Source organism: Mobula hypostoma, chromosome 18, assembly GCF_963921235.1.
Source record: "Mobula hypostoma chromosome 18, sMobHyp1.1, whole genome shotgun sequence".
NCBI lineage: Eukaryota > Metazoa > Chordata > Chondrichthyes > Myliobatiformes > Myliobatidae > Mobula > Mobula hypostoma.
In genome coordinates, this window is record NC_086114.1 from 58,452,015 (window position 1) to 58,464,678 (window position 12,664).

Below are 12,664 nucleotides of genomic sequence, written 5' to 3' on the forward strand. Positions count from 1 at the left end.
GCATTCCTGGCCTAGTTACCATTTTCTGCTCTGTGAAGACATTTGTTCCTTGTATAGATTTGGTTCTAGACCCCCCCCCCCAAGTGAAATTGCATAGAGGTTAAACTCGTGTTATACATTTTTACAGTAGAAGGTTATGTAAAATCAGGTTGGATAAAGAAAGCAACTATATTAAAACTTTCAATATTAATTAAAACTTGCATCATTATTGATTTATTATTGTCACATGTACCAAGTTACAGATGGAAAAACTTGTCTTGCATACAATCCATACAGATTGACTCATTACAATGATGCATTGAGGTAGTACAAGGTAAAACAATAACAATGCAGAATAAAGGGTTACAGTACAGAGAAAATGCGCAGTATGGTGCAATGTCACAACAAGATAGATTGTGAGATCAAGAGTCCATCTTAATATACTAGGCAAACATTCAATAGTCCTTGAAAGGGGTAGAAGTTGTCCTTGAGCCTGGTGGTGCGAGCTTCCAGATTTTTGTATCTTCTCAAACACGGGAGAATCTGCAGGTGCTGAGAAACCCAAAGCAACACACACAAAATGCTGCAGGAACTCAGCAGGCTAGGCAGCACCTATGGAAAAGAGTAAACAGAATAATCTTCAGTCCAGTGGGAGGGGACGAAGAATGAATGTCCAGCATGGGTGGAATGTTTGATCATGCTGTCCACTTTACTAAGGCAGTGGGGTGTGCAGACAGGGTCCACGGAAGGGAGGTTGGTTTCTGTGATGTGCTGAGCTGTGAAGGATGCACATTCTAGTTTTTATTCATAGTTGATACTTTGCTTTTCAGGAGCACAGCAACGCCTTTTGCTTGTCACAGTATTTGCACTTAGTGTACGTTACCACCCTGTTGATGTCTCCTTGGCAATCTCTAGTGGATTGTTGAATGTATTGTCCCAGTTATGTGGTACTGACACTGTGCTTGGACAGCCATTGCAGTTGATACAAAAGCCTGGTGTTTCACAGCTTAGCACAGCTTTGAAGGTTGCCAGTACCAGATTGCTTCAGATTCTAGCCATTACCACTGGGTAAGTATGATACTTAGTTTTCTTATCAGTAATCAAATATCATGGTTACATTAATTTGTGAGATTAGGACCAACTAGCCTATTGGTAACTGATGTGCCTAATCAAGTAAATTAACTTTTGTACGCCAGCTGTCTTTATTGTGTATGTATGAAATAAACATTGAAGTCTCCTACAGCCTTGCACACAAGCACTTGTACGTATTCCTGCAGATTTAGTCTTGACACCTACCCCACTTTTCAAGTGCTATAGATCTTAAATTGGCTCTTTATGATTTGCTGCCTGACCAATATTTCATTTTTTATTTTTAGCTGGTGATACAGTGTGGAGTAGGCCCTTCTGGCCCTTTTGCCATGCCCCCAGCAGCTCCACCACCCTGGTTTTACCCTGACCTAGTCACGGGACAGCTAACCTACCCAGTACACTTTTGTCCTGTGGGAGGAAACGAGAACGCTCAGGGAAAGACCCACACGTTCCACAGGGAGAATATACAGAGACTCCTTACAGAACGGTGCCGGAATTGAACTCCCAACTCCGGAAAGCCCTGAGCTTTAATAGCATCGCACTAACTGCTTCGCTACCATGGCGTCCACATACAGATGCTGTACGAAAGGCACTTTACTTGATTAGGGGGTTCTTTATAAAACTCTTCTTCATGTTCAATTTACTCAGAGATTGGGAGGCTTGAATTATATATTTTACTCGAATTATGTTTGTATATGTTAACTATTATCAATGTTATACCCATCTCTTTGTATCATTAGTATTGTTATGTATATTAATCTGAAATTTAATAAAAAGATTGAAAAAAAAAGAAAGATCAGACACATCAGTTAGATTAGGTCGAGGCTAATTGTAAACTATGGGCCGCAGTATAACCTCTAAGCATTTTAACAGAATTCGTAAAAATTCACTTGTTGTTGATGTCCGTAACTTAATTGTGGTAAGCTGCTATCTTCAGCTGTATTTTAACCTCTTTTTAGCCAGATCTCTGAGCTCATATTTACTTCCTGTAGTTGCTTGCTGTTGAAGATCTTTTCTGCTCATCCAAAAGTTGTTTTATCAGGCAAAGTGCAAAATCTGTCAAGTTTTAAAGTGTTCTTAAAATGTGCTTAGCTTTGGCTGGTGGTTTCCTACTGGACCTCCAGTGGCGTACGTCTGGCAGGCTGGTCTCGCATTGGAATTCAGAAGTCAGAGAGATGCCATCTCGTTCTGCCTCTGGATTCACAATTGAGTGCAGGGGTTGAGCACGGGTGCGCTGAGCTGAGCACTGGTGATGCATTCTGCCAAACCCCTCCAGTTATGCCAATCACAGCTTGCATATGTAGCCTGATTCCATTCCACTTGGGGAGCCACAGCAGTGTGGTGGTTAGCACGACACGGTTACAGCCTGGGCGTTCTGGAATTCAGTTCTAGTTCTGTCTCCCTGTGACTGCGTGGATTTCCTCCGGGTGCTCTGGTTTCCTCCAACGTTCCAAAGAGGCACCAGGTAGTAGATTAATTGGTCATTGTAAATTATCCTGTGATTAGGCTCGGGTTAAATGGGTGAATTGCTGGGCAGTCAGTGCAGGAAAAGCCTGTTCTGTGCTGTATCTGTAAATAAATGAGTCTTTGAAAAAGTATATGCATGTAAGTAGTTTATTTTCCTTTAGAAATACAGAAATATAGTAAAGTGATTAATTTTAAGATGTTTAAAGTACTTAAGTGCACATTATTTTTGATTTGGTAGTTTAAAAAATATTTGAACATTTTTAAGTTTATGATAATGAGACAACTTAAAAACAGTTAAAATCACTTTTCTACTATCAGTGTTGCTGTCATCTACAAATTTCAGTAACTTGCAAACATCTTGAAATATTCTGTCACAGCATTTTCGGGTACCAAATGTGTGACATAGTCTTTTATTTAAGCTGAGTCATTTACAGTGAATTTTCAAAACAGAGTTGAGAGGAAGATTGTATCCCAAATTCTGAAACTATATGACTGTGAAATAATTTAGAGGGAAAAGTTGGGGGGTGGGGGTTGAAGATGGAATTAGTAGCTTGCAAGAATGGGGGGGCCAGAGCCGATGTGTTTTTTTTTTGAGAAGTTAAAAACTGTAGTTATAATCATCACCTTTCCATTTAGAACAGGGATTCCCAACTGTTTTTATGCCATGGACCCCTACCATTAATTGAGGGGTTCGTGGACCCCTGATTCAGACGAATAACCTGATTATTTAATGACATATAATGCCTCTAATAACAGCCATGAATCAGTAGCATTCTATCGAGGGGGGTGGGAAGAGGGAAGAGGGATGGATTCACTGATTTGTGTTCATTTACTAGACATGGATCTATGTGTCCATGTTGTCAGATGTTATATGAGAAATATTTTTCCCTATCACCGCATCCCACCATCTTCCCTCTCACACCCTTAGAAAATATCTCCATTGGCAATTTGCCAAAGCGCTGACTCTGACCAAAGCAATTTGCCAGTTCACACCATTGCTGTGGCTCAGAAAACCACTGGGCAGTATATTTATATAATGAACATCAAAAATATTTCTTGGTATTATTTCACATTTGCTAATCTGCTTCTTTTATGCTTTTTTCTTACAGAACTTATGCGGACAAGCTAAGCCCCAAGGTTGTTCAGTCTTTATTAGACCTGTTGTGCAGTCAGCTGAAGAATCTGCTCTCTCAGGTTGCAGTGCAACTTACACCATTGCATGGAAGTAGAGAAAACAAATTACATGAGACCAGCGAAACTGACGATACCAAAGATTTTAAAGGTATGAAGCATACATAGGTTTTCAGCACGTATTAAAACTAAGGATAGGATAGGTAAAGGGCAGTGTGTTCTGTATAATACCATATGGAAATAAGCCAATGGACTAATTACACCACTCTTCAAATTCTTCTACAGTGGCCTTTAAGATCAAAGATCTCAATACATTTGAGTTGGTAATGCACTGTATTTATTGGTATTGGCTTATTATCGTAACATGTATCAAGATAGACCGAAATACTTCCATAAGGTTTATAGGGATCAAATCGATACACAGCAAGTACATCGAACTACAATAACAATGCGGAATATAAGTGTAACAGCTACAGAGAAAGTGCAGTGCAGGTAAATGCTGAAATGCAAGATCATAGTGAGATAGATTGTGAGGCCTTATCGTAAGAGGTCTGTTCAAGAGTCTGATAACTGGAATAGAAGCTGTCCTTCAGCTTGGTGATATGTGCTTTCAGGCTTTTGTATACTCTGCCGATGGGAAGGGGAGGAGGGAGAATGTCAGGGATGGGTGGCATGTTTAATTCTACTGGCTGCTTTACTAAGGCTGCAACAAGTATAGACAGAGGACATAGAGGGGAGGTTAGTTCCTGTGATTTGCAGAGCTGTTTCCACAACTCTCTGCAGCTTTGTCTGATCAAAGCAAAGCATTTGTTCTACTAAACCATTATGCTTCCACACAGAGTTGATGAGAGCTGAAGGGGACAGGCCAAACCATATGTTTTTTTGAGATGAGAATTTACCAGACAATCAGCACCCTCAGTCAGAGACAGGGAGGCCATGCAGGCACCACACAGAGAGCATCAGCAGCACTGTAGCATAGTGGTTAGCACAATGCTTTACAGTACTGGCGACCCGGGTTCAATTCCTACCATTTTCGTCCATTCCTCTGTGACCATGTGGGTTTCCTCCGGGTGCTCTGGTTTCCTCTCTCATTCAAAAATGTATCAGTTGGTGGTTTAATTGGCCATTGTAAATTGTCCCATGATTAGGCTAGGATTAAGTCGGGGTATTGCTGGGCGGCATGGCTCAAAGAGCTGGAAGGGACTATTCCTCACTGTACCTCAATAAAAAAAAATACACAAATAAATTTCTTTAGGAAGTTGAGGCATTGGTGATCTTTCTTGGCAGGATATTGAGGCATTGTTGATTAGGATAGGATATTGGTAATGTTTATACCTAGGAACTTGAAGCTCTCAACACTGTTAATGTAAACAGGAGCATGTGCGCATTTTCTCTGTAACCCTGTGGTATTTCTCTGGGTGATGTGATCTCTGCCACTGTTCCAAAAATGTGAGGGCTGATGGGTTAATTGCTGTTATAAATTGCCCCCTGGTATTTAGTTGAGTGTAGAACCTGAGAGATGTTGATGGGAGTGTGAGAATGAAATGATATTAGTCTAAATGAGTGTTTGATGGTTTGCATGGACTCTTGGGGGCTGAAGAGCCTATTTTTGTGACTCCATCTGATTTTGGGAGAGCCTGTATGAAATCCTTAACACATAGTGGATTCTAATTTCTCACATGCAAATTTTATGGAACCAGTTTTATCAAAGGAATGTTAAATTGGAGATCTTGTAATGAGCAATTTTGACTAATGCTTTATTTCTGGCTAAACATCTGTTCAGTATTCAATTTCTTCTCTAGGCAGTTGGAACCAGCGTGCAGTGGAGATGATCCCTAGATCTGTCCAGTGGTCAAATTTAACAAATTTGTCACTTTAAATAAGTAGTTCTAAAATTATGTCTTCTGATATTTTTTCCCAGAATTAGATAAATATTCATTAGGTATTGAAATTTCTGAAAATTAAAGACTAGAAGCTCAGAAAGAAGTCATTTGAAATAGCACTGCCAAAGCCTGATGTTAATCTTTTAAATTGGACATATTTGCTCCACAATTTCTGAAAGGCAGTTTTGGAAAATATTTCATAAATGGACTTTAATAAGTTGAAAGGTGCACTAAACACATTATGGATATACATTATTGGTGTCATTCATTACACTGTAAAATAGATTGCAGACATCTAACTCCGAGAGTACCTTAGAGTAAACATTCGTAAATCAAAGAATGCACATAACACACACAAAATGCTGGTGGAACGCAGCAGGCCAGGCAGCATCTATTGGAAGGAGGTACAGTCGACGTTTTGGGCTGAGACCCTTCGTCAGGACTAACTGAAAGCAGAGATAGTAAGAGAGTTGAGAAGGGGAGGGGAGATCCGAAATGATAGGAGAAGATAGGAGGGGGAGGGATGGAGCTAAAAGCTGGAAATTTGATTGGCAAAAGGTATACAAGGTATCCAGCATTTTGTGTGTGTTGCCTGAATTTCCAGTATCTGCAGATTTCCTCATGTTTGCGTTTTTGAATGCATGTAACCTTACTTTCCTTCCTTCTCCCCCAACAGATAAATTTTTGAGTCCCAGTCATTACTTAGATGCACACTGAATAAAGGAAGCAGGTTACTTAACACATGCCTTTTACTTTTCAGCAATTCTTCGAAAACAGCATACAGCAGAGCTGCAGCTGGGAGATTTTCTTGTTTTCCTACGTAGAGTTGTTTCCTCAAAAGCTATCCAATCAAAAATGGCCTCACCTAAGTGGACTGAAGTTCTACTTAATATTGCTGCCCAGAAATATTTTTCAGGTACGCGACTTCTTTCTAAGATCTTGATGAATTGTTCGGTGCTCACGACACTGAAACGTAATAGCACTGGAAAATCTCTTGTGTTTTACATGAGCAGTCCCTTCCTCTGAAGGAATGGTTGGGAATTTCTGCAAAGAAACTGCATTGCTGCAGCACTTTGTGCCTGAGTGCTGGTAATTACAGCTGTTGTATCAGATGGCTTGCTTGCATTCAGAAAAACATTTTAAAGTGATTATTTTGGATCCATAACAAAATGCATGTGATGTATGAAAGATATGCCTGTAATGTAGGCTGAGGAAGTGGTACAGGGAGCAGGGTTTCAGATTTCTGGATTATTGGGATCTCTCTTGGGGGAGGTATGATCTGTACAAAAAGGATAGTTTACAGCTGAACCTGAGGGGGACGAATATCCTTGCAGGCAAGTTCACTAGAGCTGTTGAGGAGGGTTTAAGCTAAGTTGGCAGAGGAATGGGAACCGGAGTGGTAGGGCAGAGGTTGGGGCAGTTGGTATGCAGGATGATGCAGTGTGTGGTGAGACTGTGACAAGGGACAGATGACAAGCAAAACTGCTGTCAGTGGATTGAGTTGAATTGTAACATGGGGCAGAAATGAAAAGGATGATGAATACAGGACTGATGATATACTTGAATGCATGTAGTATATGGAATAAGGTAGATGATCTTGTTGTGTCATTAGGAATTGACAGGTAGTGGGCATCAGAGTCGTGGCTGAAAGAAGATCATAATTGGGAGCTTAACATCCAAGTGTACACATTGCTCAAAAGGTCAGGTAGGTAGACAGGGGGTGGTTTGGCCCAATTGGTAGTAAATGAATTAAAATCCTTGGAAAGAGGTGACATAGGATCGGACGATATAGAATACATGTGGGTAGAATTAAGAAACTGCAAAGTAAAAAGACCATGATGGGAGTTATATACAGGCTGTTGAACAGTAGCCAGGATATGGAAAGTAAACGTCAACCAGAATAGGAAAGGCATGTAATAAGGACAAAGGGACAGTATTCACTGGGGTTTTCAATATGGAGGTAGATCATTAAATGGCGGTTTCATCCACTAAGTCAGTTTCTAGCTCTGGAGACCAACACTTAAACTAACACTATGTTGCGTGACATGAATAGGCCCCATCTACTTAATGTTTAGTCACCAGGTTGACCAGTTGGTTAGTTTGAAAGCTTTGACTTAAATTAACCATGCTATTTAATGAATTTTAATAGATTTTAAAAACCTTAAAAAATTTTTTTAAATGTGCATGAGTTAACTGTAATTTCAAAAAACGTAGACTATTTGAGACTTGTCTGGGTACATTGTGTTAGGGGAACTAGAAAATAGGGAGTATTTGGATTTTAGGAAAGTATTTCATTAGGCTACATGCACGTTGTACAAAATTGGGGCATCAGAATTTGGGGAATGTGTTAGCATGGGTGCAGGCAGTCAGCAGAGCACAAAAAGCTACGTTCATTTTTGGAGTGGCTGCACGGAGGGCAGGGAAAGGTAGCTACTGTAAGGGTCTGCTCACGTGACTGGACAATTGGTAAATTAGTTTATTGTCACATGTACTGAGACCGAGCGACAAACATCCATACAGATCATTTCATCACATCAGTGCATTGAGGCAATGCATGGGAAAAGCAATAATCACATGCAGACTATCGTAACACACAGATAATGCTGGAGGAACTCAGCAGGTCAGGCAGCATCGATGGAGGGGAATATTGGGCCGAGACCCTTCTTCAGAACTGGAAAGGAAAGATTAAGAAGCCAGAATAAAAAAGAAGTATGGGAGAGGAGGGAAGATAGCTAGAATGTGATAGGTGATTTGCAGTTCCTCTGCGAAGTCTCCTCGGGGATGCCTACCCTGATGAAGTTTAAACCTTCTCTTCAACGGGTGAGACCCTCTCTCACTAATCCCCCTCTGTGATCTCTGCTAGTCTTCAACCATGTACTCACCTAGATTCACAGCCACGTATCCTTCCTGGGAACTTGTCTTCCCCACTATCTTGTTCTTTACCTGTCACCTTCGAGCTAGCCTCCTTCCCCTCCCCAACTTTTTTACTCTGACGTCTTTCCCCTTCCTTCTCAGTCGTGAAGAAGGGTCGTAGCCCGAAATGTCGACTATTTACTCTTTTCCATTGATGCGGCCTGACCTGAGTTCCTCCAGCATTTTGTGTGCGCTGCTTTGCATTTCCAGCATCTGCAGAATTTCTTGTGTTTATGATTTGATGCAGAGTATAGTGTTACAGTTACAGGGTAAGTGCGGTGCATGTAGGCAATAACGTTTAAAGCCATGATGATGTAAACTGTGAGATCCATTCACTAGTCGTCTAATAGCAGGAAGGAAACTGTCCTTGAGCCTGTTGGTATGTACTTTCAGGTTACTGTATCATTTACCTGTTGGTTTGGTGGGTGGGGGGAGAGAAGGGGCACCTATGGTTGGGGGGGCCTTTGATTATACTTGATGCTTTACCAAAGCAGCAAGAAGTGCAGACAGAGTACATTGAGGGGAGGCTGGTTTCCATGAGATGTGCTGAGTCGTATCCACAACTCTGCATTTTTTTTTATTGCAATCGTGGGCAGAGCCGTTGGCATACCAAGCCATGATTTCTCTCGTGCATCAATAAAAAAAATTGGTGAGGGTGAAAGGGGCCATGCTGAAAGATGAGGGACGGCATGCAGTGAGGGAAGTGTTTAATTATTATCATTTCTAATTAGATTCAAAACAGACACTTGTATAAAAATGAGAGATAACTAAATCAAGGGATGTGGGGAAAGAGATAATGTAATATTGGTCAAGTTCTGCATTATATTGTGATACACTTGCATGGTGGTACAGGCTCCTGTTTCTTCTGAACAGCAAATATAAATGTTCTGCAATCATCACGGATTACATACTTTAAGGAACGTTCCAGATCAGAATTTAGATTCCCATTGCAATATAAAATGATTAGCGTTTGAAGATCGTAACGTTGCTTGCAATGAAAGATTTTGTGTATGATTCCCAGTCACATTGATGTAGTGTCTCAGAGGTTCAAAAGTTCAAAATGTGTACATTTCTCTAACATTAAAGTATACAATATACATCCTGAAATGCTTTTTCTTCCATAACATCCATGAAAACAGAGAAGTGCCCCAAAGAATGAACGAAAGATAAACGTAAGAACCCCAAAGTATCCCCCCCCCAGCTTCCCTCCCTCCTGCATGTAAGCGGCAGCAAGCAAGGATCCCCCCTCCCCCCACCAGCAAAAAAAAAGTATCAGCACCCACCACCGAGCACTCAAGCGTGAGCAAAGCAATAGCAAAGACACAGACCTGCAGTTACTCCAAAGACTCAGCGTTTCACCCGGTATACGACATACCACAGTCTCTCTGTGTCTCTCTCTGTCTAATAAGGGAGGAAGAAGTGTCTCCATTTTCCCAGCGAGCGTGGAGATATAACAAAGAACTCGCTGCTTTATGATGTTAAACATCGGTTACGTGGCTTTTTCTGAGTTCTGTGCTCAAAGATCCCGGGTCTTTGAGCAGTCGATTTTCCAACTCCCCCGACGAGAGACTGGTCTCCTGCCGTGACACCAACCCTCGATCCGTCTGTCTCCAGAGCCCCAAGATCTTAGGCTTCCAAATCCTAGCCAGACTCTCAAGCCGAACCCTTGGCGTGCCGAACAGCGGCCAGTCCTGAACCCCCGAAGACAGGCTCCACTCCCGCAAAGAACCTAAGTCAGCATCTAACTCCAGGTCAGGGTCTTCAAAAAAACCCTGAAAGGGAAAAGTAAAGATATTAAAGATGGAAATAAAGCTGTTTCCGAAGATGCAAGCAAAGAAGTCGCTGTTTAGCACCATCTTAACTTCGCTCTGCCTCCCAGAGTCTGAGTTTTTGGTCTGAGTTGTTCTCCCTTCTGTTGACATCAGTTTACTCTTTTTCTTGGCTGTGGTGGGTAATGACAAAGCCTGAGGTGATACACAAAACCAAATGTAGAATATATTTAATAAAGATTTGTAGCTTTGCCTCTTCCATTAATTCCGATAACAATAGATATTCATGTGAAATGTTTACTTATTTCTAACATGAAAAGTAATGATGTTTACAATCTAATAGTCAATTAGGGTTTATGTAGTATACCTCAGTAAAAATCCACCATCTGACTGTAGTTCGTACAAATCTCTCTCGGTTCCTGAATTTATCGATGCATATTCTTTCACCTAAGCAAATATTAAATGCCATGTCAATACTGCATTTTGTTGAACAGGTGTCCCACTGGCTGGGAACCTAAGAACGAGACTACTGGCCCTTCACGTTCTGGAAGCAGTATTGCCAGCCTGTGAGTCAAGTGTGGAAGATGATCAGATGATACAGGTGAACAACATACTTGAGGAATTCTGTTCTTGAAGCCATAACAAATTTTGTTAGAAGTGCTTCTGCATTTTCTAATCAAGTACTGTAAGGTCCTATATTGGTTTTTTCCTCTTGCTGGCTCATCGGTTAATGTAAAAATTTGTTAATGGATTTAATTATAGAAAGATGATTTGTATAGACAAATCAGGCACGCAATATTTTCTGTGTGTACTTATGCCTTTTACAGGTCGTGGAACACCTTTTCTTGCTCATCTCTAATTGCATGTGGGAGGCCCCCCTTGCCCAGGCAAAACCTACAGTTCAAATCAAAGAGAAGGAACAGGTGAAATTACAGGTACCAGAGCTTACATGTTCTTTTAATGGTTATACAGAATAGGGGGGGGGGGGGGCTTTCCTTTTTTGCCTAATGAATTGTTAAGTGTATTTAAAATTAGTCTGAATTAGACAAAATGTAAACCACTGAAGAGCAATAAGGACACAAATCTGAGGAAAAAGAAATTGAGTTAAATGAATGTCACATGAAATAATTGGAACTGAGTATTGGGGGTGGAGAATGACAGGTATGTCTGTAATGTTGGGAGCCATATGAATCCTAGTCCTTGAATCTGTACTGTCTGTGCATGCTAACCAATGGCAAACGTAAAGCCATATTAGAAAGGACAAGTCCAGAGACTGGAAAACCACTGTTTTCAGGTTAGATTCTGAATTGACAATATTTACTTAAAAACTAAGATACAGTAAGCAAATACTTCAAAACATAAATTGGAGAGAGGAGAATTAATTAGCAAAATACTGAGTTGAAAATGGTAAAATTAACTTAATGTGAAATATAAGACATTACATCAAAATTCATGATGATTTTCATATCTTAACTATTGAACTAAAGTATTTCACAATACACTTGGGGTCCAATAGGTCTGTTAATATTTTAAAAATTAAGGCTTCTGCTTTAAAGTTATTGGCAGTAAGAAAGGCAGCATCTTCAACTTTTAGTTGCTCTGAGTTGGATATGGTGGCCCCTACTTACAAGGTGACTGAGGGGAAATGTGATCTCTTCCTACCAACTGGGATGTTAGAAGTGTGCAAAACAGGTTGTATAGAATTTAATGATTGGCGGTGAGAGAATGAGAAATTGCAGTGGTAGGACAATAGAGGAACACTGGTATTGGGATGGAAGAAGAGAAGGGTGTGACAGCAGGATCTCCTCTGTGCATTTCCCAGTTTCAAATTTTCCATATATTTTAGTGACTGCATCACGGACTGGTATGGAATCATCAATGCCCTAAAACAGAAAATCCCAAAAAGCAGTGGATACGACCCAGTCCATCATGGGTAAACCCTCCCCACATTGATCACATCTACATGGAGCGTTGTCACAGGAAAGCAGCATCCATCATCAGGGTCCCCCACCATCCAGGTCAAGCTCTCTTCTCGCTGCTGCCATCAGGAAGATGGTACAGGAGCCTCAGGAACATTTATTACCCCTCAATCATCAGCCTCCTGAACTAGAGGGGATAACTTCACTCAACTTCACTTCCCCCTCACTGCCACAAACTATGGACTAACTTTCAAGGACTCTTCATCTTATGTTCTTAATATTTATTGCTTATTTATTTTTATTATTATTTCTTTTTTTTCTTTCTTTTTGTATTTGCACAGTTTGTTTTTTGCACACTGGTTGACGAACCTGTTGGTGCGGTCTTTCATTGATTCTATTATGGTTATTGGATTTATTGACTTTGCCTGCGAGAAAATGAATCTCAGGTTTATATATGTACTTTGGCAATAAATTTACTTTGATCTGCACACAGTGCTCCACTGTTTCACATAGT

General features: G+C 40.7%; 1 protein-coding gene across 9 annotated transcripts in view; it reads left to right on the forward strand.

Annotated features, from left to right (window-relative positions):
* herc1 (HECT and RLD domain containing E3 ubiquitin protein ligase family member 1) overlaps nt 1-12,664 on the forward strand; it is a 270,719-nt gene that overhangs the window by 143,974 nt on the left and 114,081 nt on the right. For all 9 annotated transcript variants that reach the window (XM_063070950.1, XM_063070953.1, XM_063070952.1 and 6 more), the window contains 5 exons: nt 810-1,047; nt 3,645-3,817; nt 6,310-6,465; nt 10,726-10,832; nt 11,059-11,166. In XM_063070950.1, coding sequence (XP_062927020.1) covers nt 810-1,047; nt 3,645-3,817; nt 6,310-6,465; nt 10,726-10,832; nt 11,059-11,166 — 782 coding nt within the window. The remainder of the gene's footprint in view (nt 1-809; nt 1,048-3,644; nt 3,818-6,309; nt 6,466-10,725; nt 10,833-11,058; nt 11,167-12,664) is intronic.